This window comes from Lepisma saccharinum, chromosome 12 (genome assembly GCF_977018435.1).
Source record: "Lepisma saccharinum chromosome 12, izLepSacc3.1, whole genome shotgun sequence".
NCBI lineage: Eukaryota > Metazoa > Arthropoda > Insecta > Zygentoma > Lepismatidae > Lepisma > Lepisma saccharinum.
The window spans coordinates 22,631-40,698 of NC_139240.1; the positions used below are offsets into that span (position 1 = coordinate 22,631).

The 18,068-nt window shown below is 38.8% G+C and overlaps 1 protein-coding gene across 1 annotated transcript in view; it reads left to right on the forward strand.

The window, feature by feature from the left end:
* Positions 1-1,713: 1,713 nt before the first annotated feature.
* LOC145996554 (uncharacterized) overlaps positions 1,714-18,068 on the forward strand; it is an 88,845-nt gene continuing 72,490 nt past the window's right edge. The window contains exon 1 of the mRNA XM_083133054.1: positions 1,714-1,785. Coding sequence (XP_082989180.1) covers positions 1,714-1,785 — 72 coding nt within the window. The remainder of the gene's footprint in view (positions 1,786-18,068) is intronic.

Below are 18,068 nucleotides of genomic sequence, written 5' to 3' on the forward strand. Positions count from 1 at the left end.
TGCAATCTTCAAAATAGCATTCACTGCAAGTGAACGGTGCAACTAGACTATAGAAAAAACGAACCTTTCCGGAAGTCACCCAATCTACAGGCAACTGAGCTGCTTATTGCATCTCCCCGGTGTGGAAGGTCACACTTGCTTCTTAATGTTAGTTTCAAACGACACTTGTTTCTTTTTTTTTTTATTCCTCTGAAATCTGCTTTGGACTGAATCTTCCTTAATGCATCAAAATATCTGCTTTTCGAAAATTTTAATGAGCACGTTTTAAGAACATACTAATGAAATGTCTCAACGACCAAAGTCAAGAATTGGTAGAACTTTTGACTGTCTTCTAATCACCGCAAATTAATAAATATATTTCCATCAATTAATTGTAAATTGATTATGTACGAGTTACATGTAAATATATTTTGTAAACTTCAAGTTAGTATATTTCATTGATTGATTTGGTTTATTTTACTTCGAATTTCTGCCACTTTTGGATAGTCGCGAAGATGAGGATGAGTGATGACTAGACGAAATTGATTAAGTGATACTCAGAAAGAATACTCATGCCCCTCGCGCTGACCACTCCGAAGGTTAGTGTATTAGTAGTTATGTACCCCCGTTGAGTCCGATAAATCAATTGATTGGAAAAGATCGATCAAAGATCAATTGATGATGTAGGTGTGTGGGCAAGCAAGTGTATTGTCTTGCGTGATGACGTCATAAAAAGGGGCGTGGTTTATTTTGTATGGAGGATTTTGATTGGTGCGTGGGCGGGGTTTTACTTTGTGTGGATGATTCTGATTGGTTGAGGAGGAAAAGTAGTGGATTCCGGTGACGGTTTCTCGGAATTGGAGTACGTGTTTCCGGTGTCTGAGGAAAGATGGCGTTGATGTGTTTGAAATTCTGGGAATCGTGATACGTGTTTTCGTTGTTTGAGGAGAGATGGTGTCTAAAACTGTACTAGGAGTTGAAGTAATAAAACCGTTTGTACATACAAGTAAATGTTATTATTGTATCGAAATAAATAGATGTAATATACGTACAAAATTCTCTCCCTCCACCAATACAACACTGTACCAGTCGAGGCGTTACGGCAAAATGAAAAATCTGCAGTGATGGTCACAACACATACATATCAGTTCTGTGTAGGGTTTGGTCATTAGCGGAACGGATGCAACTTCTTTGCTGATTATGCATGCTAGAGATAACCAACCACAACTTCCGCGTTGAGTCTGCGAGCAATGGGAAGTTTGCGGTTTGAGCCGTTGTGTTTAGCGTCGATGGTTTTCAAATTCTGAGAATTGGGAGGGGTGAATAAGATAAGAATATGTGTTTAATTAAGGAGATAGGATGGTAATTGGCGGTGGGGAGAGGGAGGAAATCCGGCGACGGTTGGTTGCTTGGTATTATCATTTTGTTGGTCATTAATTGAAAAGGACGGGAAGGAGTGTGGCGTGTTTGTTGTGGTGGAGATATGGGGTTTCCGGTTGTTATGAAATTCGTGGAACGGTTGAGTGATATGTGTGGTGTGTTTGTCGGGCTGGAGATATGGGTTTCCGGCTGTTAATGAGTCTGGTGATTAAGGGAGAGGGTTACGAAACTTTCGGCTGAGTGCTATGTGCGGTGGTCCGGAAATGCTGAGATAAGAATTCGTGGAAGGCGTATGATAAGAATCCTTGTGGTGTTGAATAAAAGGAGATAGGAGTCTTTGTCGGATAGCATGTGATGGAGGAAGAGCAAAAGGAAAGAAAGACGTCTGAGAATCTGGATGTAAAGAAAAGAAATAGAGCAAAAAGAGTAGGTTTCTCTGGAGAGGTGACTGTGTATAGTGTTCCAGGAGCGGAAGAAGATAGGAGAGGCACGTGGGCGTTGGACGCTCTGCGCGAACGAATGCACACGGAATGTATTGATAACGTAGATCGGAAGGAAGGTATATAAGGGGCTAGCGGATTGTGTTGTTACCAGAATCACCATCTCCATTGTAGAATCAGCAGAGTCGCTTTTCACCTGGAGCAGCAGATATTGGAACACCGTCGAAAGATCATCAGAGTCGTTGCTATCTGCCTGAAATCCGAGCAGGTATCGAAGGTGAAGTACCCTAAGGTAAGTAAAAATGTAGTATCGTGGCTGACACTAGGAATAAAAGGTCCTGAATTAGATCTGGAAGAGATGGTCGGATATTCCGACCGTCCTTCAAGTCACAAGTAGCCTGCCCGATGGCGCAGTGGTAGCGTCGTCGCCTTGTAATCAAGGGGTCCTGGGTTCGATTCCCGGTGGAGGCACACAGTGGTTCGGATCCCACTTTAAACTGTAGATCCAGTCCCGATTAGCCGTACCGTGCATAAAGTGGACTTAAAACACCCAATCAATCAATTCAAGTCACAAGAATCGTAAACGAAAATATTTGTTTCTTTCCAGCATCGGAAAAGTGGAAGAGCAGTTCGGCAACAGAAACCCGCATCGTGAATTCCCGGATATCATAGAGGAGACCGACACGTCGGAAGCAGAAAACGATACAACTTGAAAGGTGAGAAAATAAAAAAATATTACCAGCAGAGGTTTATTTTGAACTTGAGAAGATACAGCCTATGGTGAGGGGGGTGGCTCTTCCCGGTCCTTTTCTCTAGCTTGAGGTAATGGAGGCGTAATATGTCCCTCCTCCTCCTCCACCTCGTGTTGCACTAAATTGATCTCCACCTCTTCCGGAGCAGGAGAAGGAGGAGAACATAGCCCCTGAGGACCGCAGGAGGTACCAGTAGAAGTAGGTTATCAGCTCTACGAATATTGCGTCGATCCATTCTGAAAAACAATATATAATAATTTAAAAAAATATATTGTGTTCCATGTAGATATCGGCTATAAAGAAAAAAGTGTTATGGTCGGACTATGTTCAAATATACAATGTTATGAGAAATAAATTGAAAAATAATTACCTTTGGCGATATTGATGAAAAATGTCTTGCATCCTTTGCCGATTTCGGTTACGCCGAACCGAGAATACGGCAAAGGTGTATTCGTATTGCCGATTTATTTCAGCCTGCTCCTCCAAGCACCTCCTAACACCCCTAGTGAGCTCTGCGAATTGCTCTTGTTCTTCTACTCCTATTTGATATTGAAGAAAAGCATTTCGCAGAGCCTCTCTTCGCTGCATGTTACGTTCCTGAAAATATGTGTGAATTAATATATATAACAGTGATTACAGTTTGTGTAATATATATATATAACTAATATATTTTCTGTCTATTTTCAGATGACTACACTTCCACTAGGGTTCAGTCTACTGTATGATGACGTAAAAGAGGAGACGGGGACTACAACAGAAGAGAGAAGAAATTTGTGGAGCAAAGTTCACGCACGCCAAGTAGAAAAGCATGTAGTCAGCTACGTCAATTTCTGCGAAGAAAACGGGTTCGCCGAAGATTTATTGCGCCGACTAGAAGAAACGTGTAAAGATTTTGAAGTGAAGGTGGACACATTGGTGAAAATATTCAGCTTCATTATTGAAAAAAAAGAAACGCGGCAGTGTTTGGTGATTTTGTAGAAAACATACAGAGAGTCCAATATGTACCCTCGCATTTATCGTTAAGAATCTGTTTCGAGTTAATGGAACTGTTTAAAAGTGTGAGGAATGAAAGAACAGAAAATAAGAAAACAGGAGGAACGGGGAAAGAGCTAGAGGAACGGATGGTGGAGATGTTAAAAAAGAGAAAACTGAACGAATAAACTAACAATCACTAATACATTAACACCTGTTTGTTCAGTTTTCTGACCGGTCACGGACATTTTAGGCTTGTAACACTTGTATAACCAAGTTGTTGCAAGTCGAAAATGTCCGTGACTGTAGATATTGTGGGGTCCTGCTGGATAACCGAAACTGTTTAATTATTGTAGAAAATGAGATGTGTTCCAAAATAAAAATCCCCCCTCCCTATTTTGCCCCTCACTATGCTAAATGTTATTTACCAATGAAAAGTAAACTGTTAATATTGTAGAAAATGGAATGTGTTGCAAAATAAAAATGCTATATATCGGAACCCCCCTCCCCCATTTCTGCCCCGCACTATGCTAAACCTTATTTACGAGGGAAAAATGAACTGCTTTTGGAACCTAATCGCAGCCACTGAGATAAACCTATACTAAAGTACCAGTATTTTAACAAAATGTAAAAAATATATATGAAAAACGTGTACTATGAGTTGAAGTAATAAAACAGTTTGAAAATACAAGTAAATGTTATTATTGTATCGAAATAAATAGATGTAATATACTTACAAAATTCTCGCCTTCCATTAATACACCACCGTACTTGTAAAGAGTGTATAGAAGAATGAAAACTTTCCACTGAAGGTCCCAACACATGCATATCAGGCTGCAACTTCCTTGCTGATTATGTATGCCCGCGATAACAGACTTCTTTGTTCGATGGTGAATAATTAGTAGCGGCTATCGTTATCATATAACGCTTTCCGCCTTTAATTCGATAGAGGATCTATTCATAGAAACACTATTTCCTTGTTACATCCTGTCACAAATTCCCCAGCGTTAAACATTTATAACCGACTTTTTTGTTCGATGGAGACTAATTAGTAGCGGCTATCGTTATCATATAACGATTTCCGCCTGGAATGCGATAGAGGATCTATTCATAGAAACACTATTTCCTTGTTACATCCTGTCACAAATTCCCCAGCGTTAAACACTTATAACTGGAAATGGAGAACATGCCTGTGAAAGGGGCTTATCTGCAGTATGTTTTACTGGGGGGGGGTAAAACAGAACCGGAACTGTTTTTTTTTTTAAACATGAGTACAGGGGCCTACAGTTTTAAAAGTGGGGATGTGTAGATTTCGAATATACAATTAGTTTTTTCTCTTAGGCAAACATGCCCATAACTGAGGACCCTTTGAAACATGAGGTCCGGAGCCAAACAAGGCCAGTAACAGAGGGCCCCTTGAAACTTGAGGTCTGGGGACAACAAAGCCGTAACTAAGGACCCTTTGATGCATGAGGTTTGGGACAAAGAGGATTGTGACTGAGGGTATTTTATTTCAACTTTTTTCAAACAAATTTTCAATTTTTCAAAACAAATTTTGAATTTTTGTCGATTATTTTTCGATTATTTTTCGATTATTTTTTCGATTATTTTTCGATTATTTTTGCGAAAATTTCAAATCGATATATCTCCGTCCCTAATTGAGCTAGAAGGATGATCGATAGCTTTTCGGACTCGGAATGAAGTCCTTTTTCCGAAGAACTAGGTTTCAGCGTTCTAGGTTCGGCTGTTTTCTACTTTCTTTATTTTCAATAGTAGATTCCCTTCCAACGCTTTACTGATAGGTCTCGACATCCAACGCTCTACTGATAGGTCTCGACATACAGATTCCGAATCTACAATCACTATCACTGTAGGACAATTAAGGTCGGATCGGAGACACTTTGAATAACCAAACTTTTCACTGTTAAAAAAAATATTTTAAAGACTGTTAATTAGTTCCTGGAATTTTCTATAAGGTTTGATATCAGTCAGGAACAGGAAAACGCCTGCTGAAGACAATAACGAGTTCCGCGAATGGACATTTCCACTTTGACATGAAAAACGTTTTAAATCCATTCATTTTACAGATAATGACACAAACATGAGATGTGCAAAATATCTCGGCGATATTTGTTTCGGTTCTCGAGAAACACGCCTTCAAACACCGCTGAAATTCACCTACTACGTCACGGATTTGAAAACGTCTTCTCCACAGACAGGAGGTCCTCTGACGTCATCACTTAGAAATGCGTGCAGGCGGGGCTTCTGCTCGTCCCGTCAACTTAGCAGGAGCCGCGGAAGCGACAGCAAGGTCACTTGTTACTGTGTAAAACTTACAACTTCCAGTGCAAAAATCTGTGCTCCAATTCTTGGAGATGAATTATGCCCTAGCAGTATAGTAGTATTTACTATAACTCAGCCACTCGGTAGAGGGTTTTCCCATTAGGGTGACAAAGCAAACCTTGTAACAGTCAATGGCTGAACACGTGAACAGCCTTGTTCATTGCGAATACATAGGTTAGTTCTGACTGGCAAGAACTTAATGTTATAGGAATGCCTTTTCTGGAATTACAATTATTTTCGTCATAATATTTTCTTCACAAATTTTAAGATAATACTTTTAGAACACACTGGTTTACACGCCAATTTCTGCAATATAAGAGGTGATACGGTATAAAAAGGTACGGTGAGTTTTTAAATTTCCTGCAGTAAATGACAGCTTTCTTTAGTTAATATATATATTGCAAAATTTTGTATTTAGCCTACTTTCACGTCACTTTGTTTAACCGCAACGATGAGAACGCATGGTTAATTTATTATGTATCATCTCTAACATCACATTTCTTCCCACTTTTGGCTAATCGCTACAATGAAGATGAATAACTACAAGCTGTATTCGAAGTCGGGGTGCAGGAGTACACCCCCCCCACACACACACACTACCACCAACTGCACAATCTAAGTATCACCCAATGTGCCATGATAAGAGACGACATTTTTCTTCTGTCCCATCTAATTTCGAAAACATTCACTTGTTCCCCAGACGGAACATGCCTCGTCTCGTGAGCAACACTAACATTAACAATAGAAGTATCCCCCTAGCTGTCTCCAAAGTCTCGAGCAAACATCCTCCCATGTAACAATTTCCAGTTCAATGAAATGTCACTCACAAGGAAACAGTCATGCCCAGGTCGAGAGTCAAACCTGGAGCAAGCGACTTCCTCAGATAAATCATGAATTTTGTGAATAATAATTACAACGCCAGTTCATTCCTGGTAATTCTGAATCTGCATATCTAAGCAGGATAATATTTCGTTTTCGAGGGCTGTACCGTCGAAACGAGGAGTCAAATAATAATAATAATAATAATAAATATTAAAGAAAGGTTTTTTTTGTATTTATAATGATAAGCCTCTGCATACGTTGTTAATTCTATATTTTTCTAGACTTGAGACGAGAACGAGAATTGCCCTCCCAAACCGAGACGGATGTTTATAAATTGAGACGAGACTGTCAATGAGACATTTACAAATCAACACGAGACAGACATTTACAACTCTCAACGAGAACGAGACCAAGGCTGCCATGTCTCGTCTCGATAGGATCCTGGTGAAGTTGTGAACCAACCAATTAATGCGTTCGGGGTAACGAGATGAGGCTCCTTTTTTCGCAGTACGAAATTCAAAATAATTATATCGTACATTTCAGTATGAGATATTGTTATACACATGGGCGTATATATAGTTCACGGGGGGAGGGATGGATCAACTTTTGGTATGATTAGGGTTGCTTTATTTCGTGAAAATCCAGGACACTGCTGGCCGGAAGCTTGTTGGGGAGCATGGGGGGAGGTGATGTTGGACCCGACAAAGTTGTGTGTTTGTAGTCACGAAGTATTGATACTTTTCTGTTCATCTTGTGTCACTACGTTTTTAAGAACCAATTTTCTTTAATATGATTCGGGGGGGGGGATAACTGATTTGATAGTCTCAATGCAGTTTCTTATCGCAGAAATTCCGAAACTATCAGGAAATTGCAGATATTGGTCTGCAGTCCCATCTGGTATGTGGAATTACCGAAATTTCCTTCCCATCCGTATCCCGTCCTATACGTCTCTAATTTAAGAGAATGAAATAAGTCCGAAGAAATTTATTATGAACAAGCGGATAGAACATAGATACTGGTAATTTTAGTGAACCAAAAAAAGAAGGGGGTTGGAACCGTTGAATCCCCCTTAAATGCGCCCATGGTTATACACATTATTTCCTTGTAATAATTATACATAAACTAAATATAGATATGTACTGTGCAACTAATGTAATCTTCTCAGTGTGTTTTCTCTTATCTGCACGAAAATATTTGACCATAATTTGCACAACAGAAATGGAACGCAAACTGAAATTGCTTTATGGAAAAGAAAGTTAAATAGGCTTTATAAAGTGAAGAATGTGAAAATTCCTATTTTGCACTACATAGGTTACGGTAAATATCGATAAATATAAGTTTAAAAAATATTTTTGAGTGTCTTGTCAGCAACCAATTTTATAAGCAATATTTTTCGCATGGCTTGAGAACACACGCAGCTGAACCCTTTCATTTATCTTGCAGGTGAGCAGCACGGATATTTCATGGAAGAATGATCATTACAAAGCATAGCTTTCCTTTCTCCTATCGCTCCTTCTTCCATTATTTAAATCGGTACAGATTTGTAAAACTGCTGCACGTGTTCGCCCTCCGTGGGCTATCCATCCGGAACTGGACGCTCGAAGCAGACGACAAACGAGCTCTCCCTAAGGAGTGACGTAGTAACATGGCGGCGGCGTGTTTTCAGCGCAGGGCTAGCCTCGCAACTTTGGAAGTCTCGTTTCTGCCTTAAACTAGACGCAGAGAAACGCGAGAACTTGCAGGGGTCATTTTTCCAGGGTGTAGTATTTAAATATGTTGTAAAAAAATTGAGTGGAAATGTCCATTGTACATGATCTTTGATATGACCCAGGAAAACATGTGGTGACGACGGTTAACCATTTCCGGAAAATTACATAGGCTTCATATTAGTTATAGATAAACATCAGAAGACTGTTGCAAATTTCCGGGAAGTTTACAGATTAGACGGTAGAACCGTTAGGAACGGAAATAACTGCTTCGGCATGCTTGCGTATATAAAGAAAGGAGTTGTCTCCACATGACAGTCTTCGTGAAATAGTCATCCTACTATCATGGACGTACAGTTATCCGCTGACGATCTGTTAGTGCTATATCGTGATGGATATTACACAACACCTAGACAGTTGCGGGAAGTGTTGGTGAACATTGCGCAGAAAATCATCGCGGGAGAAAGTATCTCCTTGGTCGAGGAGTATGACCACTTACTACGGACAGTGACAACATCCGTACCCGATCTTTCCGGAGAAGGATGGACAGGTATTTCCGAACAGTCCCCAGGCACGTCGTCGACACCCGATCCTGCGTCACCAGTCACCAAGGAGAAGCAGATAGCCGTCGCATCCGAGTACGTTACATCACCAGGAACTTCTACGAACGCTGCATCCGGATCACACCCGGAGCCTTTGCCAGGACCGTCATGGAGACCGGACCCCTTACCACCAGCAGAACAGCCATCCCAGAATGTTTCGGTATCAGATGGGAAAGGTAAGAAAAGAAAACCTGCTTCAGTGTCTCGTGAACAGATAGGGAATATAATATTACACAACATTCAAGAACGCGAATATCCTAAATTCCGTTCCAAGGGACGACGTGTTGAATTCAGTTTCTCACACCCTCCAGAGAATGTTGATCCTCACACTTGGATTCGCGAAGGTGTTGAAAATCTTCTCACCTACGTTAAAAAGGACACCAAGGATGAAGACAAAATAGGTTTAACTCTGTCTAACATATCTGACCCAACTGTGAAAGATATTTATATCGGGTGGCATAGATGTGATCAGTTACATAGTGATATGGTGTGGAACATTATGTATAAAATATTGCAGAGTGCGAAAACTTTCAATGCTACAGATCGCTTAATTTTACGAGCAGACCATGTCAATATACCTGTTGGAGGTGGGGGTAATCGAACCTATTGTTTACCTAATTACATGTTAAGCACGCAAAAAAGAAGTATCGTCGGTGTGCCAAATAGAAAAAAAAACACTCTGTTTAGCTGAAGCTTTGGTCATAGGGAAAGCCAATGCTGATAACGACCCGTCCTATACTCAATATAGAAAAAATAGAAATCTTCTTAAACCAGTTTTCGAACTGATGCGAAAAGCAGATGTAGATCTGACAGACAATACGTGTGCCGGAAGTGGGATTCCGGAACTGAGAAAATTTCAGCAAGTTCTCCCAGAATATAAGTTTATTGTATACAACAATCTTCGTGATGTTAAAGATGTTTTGTTTGAAGGACTGGTTGAAAAAGCTTCCAAATTTATATACCTTCTCTATGATAATACCAGACAGCATTATGATGCTATAGTGAACCGTGTTGGAGCATTTGCGGCAAAACAAGAATGTCGCGGGTGTAACGAACTCATATTTCAAAAAGCTCATAACCATCTGTGTAAACAATTGTGTTCTATGTGCCGTTCAACTCCACCGTGTGTACCTGAACAGGGGGTTCGCAGAATATGCCAGACATGTCACAGAATTTTCAAAAATGAAAACTTCTTCACGAATCACGTTTCTACACCATTCCGAAACGGTACAGTCTGTAGTGAAATACAACAGTGTCCCCGATGTTTCAGAATTATTCTAACTCACAATACATATGAAAAAGTGCATAAATGTAACATGTAGTACTGTACTGTATGTAACTGTGTGAAGCCTATAAATCATTTCTGTCACATGGCTATACCGAAACCTAAACTGAATTCAAAATTTCTATATATATTTTACGATTTTGAATGTTATACAGATATTCCTTACTCTGAGAAAGAAAAAAACTTTTCTGCATGTTCCGAATCTTATTGTAGTGCAGACAGCCTGTCACGCATGTTACAAAAAAGAGGATTTAACGGTTCCATGTTCTGTCTGTGGAACAAGAGAGTTTGTATTCTGGGATGATCCTGTAGACACATTTCTATCCTATCTCGAATTGCAAAATAAGTTTACCAACATAACCATCTGTGCACACAATGCACGAGGTTATGATTGCACATTTCTATTAAGGAGAATGTTGGAAAGAGTAATGAAACCTCGTGTCATCTTAGATGGAACCAAAATCATTAGTATGACATACCAAAATCTTCATTTTGTGGATAGTCTCAACTACGTTCAGACAAATCTTGCAGGATTTTCAAAACTTTTTGGTTTGCCCGTGCAGAAAGGATATTATCCGAATTTGTGGAACACATACAAGAATAGAAATTACATAGGGCCGATGCCTCCTCCTTCTGCATACGGATATGAATATATGAAAACAGTTGAAGATCAACACCGTTTTATGTCTTGGTATGACATTGAATGCATTAAGAATATACCTTTCAACAACAAAAACCAACTTCTCCAATACTGCATCAAGGATGTTATCTTGTTGAGACAAGGATGTTTGAAGTTAAGACAGAATTTTCTCGACATATGCAAAATAGATATTTTCAAGGATTGCATCACAATAGCATCTGCCTGTTCCCTGATTTACAGAGGGAAATTTATGCCGGCTAATACTATAGGAATAATTCCTAAAGGAGGTTACCATCATGCAGATCAGATGTCCAAGTTTGCATTGAAATGGCTAACCTATATTGAAGAACAGAATCATGTAATACTTCTTCACGGTGGACGTACTCGTGAAAAATATGTCATAGGAGGACGTTACAGAGTGGACGGTTATCACGAGGAGACGCAGACAGTGTATGAGGCGCTTGGATGCTACTGGCATGGTTGTCAACGCTGCATATCAATTAACAGAGATATGTATCCGAAAAATGACGATGAAGATGAAACCGATCAGGATAGTAGCAGTCAGAAACACAGTGACATGTTGAACACTGCAGCCTTCAGATACGAAACAACATGCCGTAAACTTGCCGCTTTACGTTCGGAAGGATACCATGTCGTCAAAATGTGGGAATGCGATTTCAACAAAATATTGAAAGCAGATCCTGAACTCGATAGATATCTATCGACACATCCTATTGTTTGCTACATTCCTTTAAATCCACGAGACGCCTTATATGGAGGAAGAGTAGAAAGTTACAAGACTTATTACAAGATCAAAGAAAATGAGAAATTACAGTACAATGATTTCACAAGTTTGTACCCTTATGTGAACAAATATTGCGCTTATCCTGTCGGCCATCCTACCATATTTCTAGGAAATTCTATTCCGTCGGTAAATGAGGTTCTGAACATGGAGGGCCTCATCAAATGTACTATTCTGCCGCCAAAAACTCTTTTACATCCTGTGTTGCCTATAAAAATGCATGGAAAAATCATGTTCGTATTGTGTAAGGAGTGTGCTATCAAATTGAAATGTGAAGGTACATGCCAGCATTCCGATGAGCAACGCGCACTTTCGGGAACTTGGGTCATTGCCGAGGTACGTAAAGCATGCAGTTTAGGTTACGAAGTGTTGTCGATGTCGGAAGTGTGGAAATATGAAACATCCATGTACAACCCTGTCACACAAACTGGAGGACTTTTTGCAGGATATGTCAACACCTTCTTGAAAATAAAACAGGAAGCGAGCGGTTGGTCTTCATGGTGTCAGAACGATGAGGATAAGAAGAAGTACATACAGGAATATTTTGATAGGGAGGGTATTCTATTGGAAGAAAAGAGTATCGAAGTTAATCCTGGAAAACGTACTCTGGCTAAACTCTGCCTTAATTCTTTATGGGGCAAATTCTGTCAACGGGACAATCTTTCCCAAAGAACCATCATCAAGGGATCGAAAGATTTTCTAGATAAAATGACTGACCCAAATGTAATGATCGGAGGAGTTGTGTTCATCAATCAGGACACTGTTTTAGTGAACTGGAAATATGTTGAAGAGGCTGCCAATCTGAACAGGAAAGTAAATGTTCCTATTTCAGCCTTCACGACATGCCATGCTCGCCTCAAATTGTATGAACTTCTCGAAAAGTTGGGTGACAGAATATGTTATTGTGATATAGATTCTGTAATTTACATAGATAGTCCTGGAATGGAATATCACCACCGGCCAGGTGACGCATTAGGAGAACTCACCAATGAATTGACCGATTTCGGCCCCGATGCAGTTTGTGAACAGTTTGTTTCAACGGGACCGAAAAGTTACAGCATGAAAATAACTAAACCATTCTCCGAATCACAGTATATCTGTAAAGTGAAAGGGATTACATTGAATACCACCACATCGGAATTGGTTAATTTTGATACTATGTGCGACATGATAAATAATGAGAAACCTGAAGTTATAGTGGAAAATATTTTCAGAATTAGAAGAACAAAACAGTTCCAGGTTATCAGTAAAATGAAAAAAGCTGTTTCAACCAGTATTGCTGAAACGACGATTCGACCATGAACATTTATCGTTTCCTTTCGGATACTGCGCAGACTAAAATATCTATGTAGTGGTTCAGAGTTCGAACCCTTCTTCGGACGACCAGTATATAAAATGTCTTTACAGACTGGCAGATCTTCATTTTTCTTCAGAACCTGTAAGACGTTTCTTCAGCATAAAACATGTTTCCTAAACTTTCCCATCCTTTCACCATGATGGTTTGCGGAGCATCAGGAAGTGGAAAAACTACCTTTGTGACAAACATAGTCGACTCCATTGTTTATCTCGTCGAAGGATCCGTGAAGAAAATCATATGGTGTTACGATCAGGAAAACAGTCTTCCGCAAAATCTTCGAGATGTGCAATATCATAAAGGTATCGTCGATTGGCAGTCGTGGAACGGAAAAACCCCCACTCTCATAATCCTGGACGATCTTATGATGGCTGCTCAGGGAGAAAAAGTCGCCGACCTTTTCACAAAAGGTAGCCATCACAAAAACATTTCGGTGGTGTTCATAACACAGAATCTTTTTCATCAAGGAAAAAATTGCAGGGATATTTCGTTGAACGTGAATCATTTTGTTATTTTTAAAAATCCACGAGATATGAACCAATTTACTGTTTTTGCACGACAACTTCATCCTCACCGCATGAAGGAACTCGATAAAGTATATATAGATGCTACGACGCAACCTTTCAGTTATTTGTATATTGATCTTTCACAGTCAACACCGGATCCTTTACGTTATCAGACAGACATTTTAACCAGAATTACTCAACTGCATATCTTCCTCAGGAATGTTTAAAACATCGAGATGAGGAAAATGAGGAAGATACGTACCAACTCACGTTCTAACAGGAATAGGCATTCGACTTCTTTCAAGAAACATTCACCTTTCTTGCACGTGTTGAAAAATTCACCTACCAAAATCCGTAAATCATTATTGAAAAGTGCTCCGAAAAAGACAATACGTTTCATCAGCAGTAGTATAAAAACCCATACAACCAGTGCGAGAAAGTATGAACCCCCCTCAGGCAGATTTGGCTACACTTAAAACTAGCTCAACATGCCCATATGAGCTTTTTGCTCAAGTGTGGAACCCTGTCTAATCCAAGATTTTTGTAAAAATGCCCTCGGGAATTTCCCGGGAAAGTATGACCCCCCTCAGATTGATTTGCCTACACTTACAAAAGGCACTTCTGTAAGATTGTTGTCCATAAGCTTGTTAAAAATAAGCCCATTTTGATATTGTTTTTGGCTACACTTAAAACTAGGCCAAACGTATTAACACACACACACACACACACAAGTAGTGCAATTGATACTATAACCAGCACCACTTACAAGTGTACAAATGATGAGCTCATATAATTAAACAGCCCGATTTGCCCACACTTAAAATTATGCCAAGATGCCCTTATTCCCCAATTCTTCAAGTGTGATATGCTCTTAATTCTAAGAATTTTGAATCCTAGTGTACAAAAGATGAGCCCCCTCAGATTGATTTGCCTACACTTATAAAAGGCACTTCTGTGATATTGTTGTCCATAAATTTGTTAAAAATATGCCCCTCTTGATATTTTTTTTGCCCACACCTAAAACTAGGTCAAGATACACACCTACACAACCACACACACACACACACACACACACACACACACACACAAAGCACATTGTTGAACCCAACTGATATTTTTATTAAGTATAGAGTTTTGATTTGAACCCCAATAAATTTTATATAAATACCAAAGCCAAAAATATTCACACACATACACAAACACACACACACACACTAAATATACAAATCACACTGCTGAACCCAACTGATATTTTTATTAAGCATAGAATTTTGATTTGGACCCCAGGAAATCTTATATAATAAACAACAACAAAAATGCCAATTCAAAAATATTGTAATCAATGCAAAAAGAATATATCCAGCCCCAATTGGGCTAAGCATCAAAAGAATTGTAATACAGACAAATGCAGAACTCTCACAAAAATATGCCCTAAATGCCATAGAAAATATAGTCTGGAATATTTCACATATAAACATAAAGGTACTTGTTCTGCACAGTCATCAACATTGCCCCCTCAACCATCTACATCTGGTCTGAAAAGGAAGCATCAAACACCTCTTAATGACAGACCGGCAAAGCAGCCACGCTATGAACCCATCCATAGCAGTTTTAACAGCCAATTAAGGGATTACCGGTTTGTATCAGAGCCAAGATGTGGTATTAAGAATTTTTTGAATAGTATAAATCCAGATGTGCAGGCAATTCTAAATGCACAAAATGGCTCTTATAAGCTGTCTCTCAAATTGTTTACACAATATAAGAAGCCAAATGGCACAAAATTTACACAGCCCCACATAACAGAAACTGTACCTGTATATTCAAATGCAAATTTAGACAAAATAATAAGCAGTTTGATAGATCAATTGAATATTAAACACTCTGAATTTGCAGCAAAAGAATCAGGATGGAGCCTATGCGGATCTCCACACAAGTTATATGTTAATATTTCTGAATTCAGCCCATTACAAGGTTCCACTTATGTGCCTTTACCTGCCAATATTAAGAACAAACAAGCCGTGGTTAATATAAAAAATAATGATGAGAAATGCTTTTTGTGGTGTATTTTAGCTGCTTTGTATCCAGTTTCAAGAAATCCTGAGAGAATAACTTATTATAAACAACATGAAAATGATTTTGATGAGGCAATGGAGTGTTTAGAATATCCAATGTCTGTTCAGAATATTGATAAATTTGAAAAAAAGGCCCGGGATATCAATGGCAAACAATTATCTATTAATGTATTTACTTGTTCTACTGGCCGTGGCAATTGCTTGATAGATCCTCGCAGAATCAGTACATTTGATGATGATTCTGCTGTTCCGATTGATCTGCTCTTAATTGAAGGGGATGGCACATATCATTACACTCTGATACATAATCTTGAAGCTTTAGTCAGAACACAACTAGACAAAACTCATAAAATATTCAAGTTGTGCAGAAGATGTTTGTCTGTATTTGATGGTGAAAAAATAATAAATGGGGTTCGTGAAAGGAATGCAGAAATTGCTAAAAACAAGTTAATTGAGCATCTGAAATACTGTGGCAATTATAAACCTGTTCATATGGTGATGCCCAATCCAAGTGAAAATGCCAAATTCAAAAAATTTGAAGCCTTGTTGGAACACCCAGCATATATAGTCTGTGATTTTGAATCAAATCTCAAACCCCTTGCATTCTGCAGCCCAGACCCTGAGGAATCTTCAATTACATCATATAAATTACATGAACCTTCCAGCTTTTATTATGTGGTTGTACAGGATGGTGTTGTTAGTAAAGAATATTTATACATGGGACCAGATGCCATCAAAGAATTTGCACATAGAATAGAAAATGAGTGCCATAACATAGCAGATAATATCTTATTAAAATCAAAACCCATGTTGCCTTTAACAGAGAAACAGATTGAAGATTTCAACAATGCAGAAAAATGCCCGGTATGTGATTTTGAATTTTCAGATGCAAATATCAAGGTGAAACACCATTCTCATACAGATGGTAAATTCTTAATGGCCCTGTGTAATAGCTGTAATATTAAGATCCAGAGACCAAAATTTGTCCCTATATTTTGCCATGGTGCATCCAATTATGATTTTCATCATTTGATCAGGTACGAGGGGTTTGACAAGCAGAATTTAAATATTTTAGCTGAAAATAATGAGAAATATATTGCCATTAGCAAAATAATTAAAGTTAATGGTGTTTCTATTCACTTAAGATTTCTTGATTCCTACAGAATTTTATCGGCTAGCCTGGCTACACTGGCCACTCAATTATCTGATTATAACTCCATTAAGCCTTGTTTCCATGATTATGAAAAACTAAATATGCTGACCAAGGCAGTAATTTATTTTATTAAAAAACATAAACTAACGTAACGTTTCAACCTTCTAGCAAGGTCTTCTTCAGACTCTGTATCAAGTACAAAAGTAACCAGATACAACAAGAAGGGTAATATATATACACAAACATTACTCCCTCCAGACTATTTAGAAAGTTGTTTGGAACTTTCTAGCAGATGACTTTCACTTTCCAACTTTACTTTCACCTAAAAGGCTAAACACTTCCATATAGAATGTGGTTGGACTTTTTTTTTTTAATCTCACGCTCTTTTCCCTTCATTTTTCTTCCTTCTCCTCTCCTCTTTTTCTCTTGTCCTTTCCACTCTTTCCAACATCTTCTTCCATTCCTTGTTTAACTTCAGTCCCCCATTCCAGTTCATTGTGTCTTCTTCGCCTTTCTTCTCTATTTCCTTGGCTTCCTTCCATTTTCTCACTTGCATTCTCTTCTCCCTTCCTATCTGCTTAGCCTCATCCCACTCTATGTCATGTCCTGTTTCTCTCGTGTGTTTAAATATTGCATTTCTCTCTCTCTTAAGTCGTACATCATCCCTATGTTGTTTCAACCTGTCTTTCAGCCTTTTTTCGATTCTCCTATGTACACACTCTGACATTCTTTACATTTTACTTCGTAGATAATCCCTTCTTCTTCCTCTTCTCTGTTTTCCTTTTTCTTGTTAGCATTCCTCGCTATTCCTAAGATGCTTCTTCCTCCCTTCCTGTAAGTTTTAATTCCTGCTTTCCTAAGCACTTTGCATATCTTTTCTGTGGTCTTCCCCATACTCCTTATTCCAAACCTTCTCTCCTCTTTTTCTTTCTCTTCCAATTCTCCCCTGCCCGTTTTCTTACTTCTTCTGTTTATGTCCAGTCTATCCTGCTTCTCATAGCCATTCTTTTCCAGCTGTTTCCATAGGCTATTTATTTTGCCTTCTTTTTCACATTCTTTCATGCATATTTTCTTGATTCTGTCCTCCATATTCTTTATAAAATTTATTTTTGCCACCTCACTTACATCACTTCTTTTGTGGCAGAATACCCCTGCTGCACACTTCTTCTGATGCCAAGCGGTTTCAATTTCTTGTCCTCTTTTCCTTTTCATCAATATATCTAGATAGCTTAACTTGTCTTCTTCTTCTATTTCAAGTTC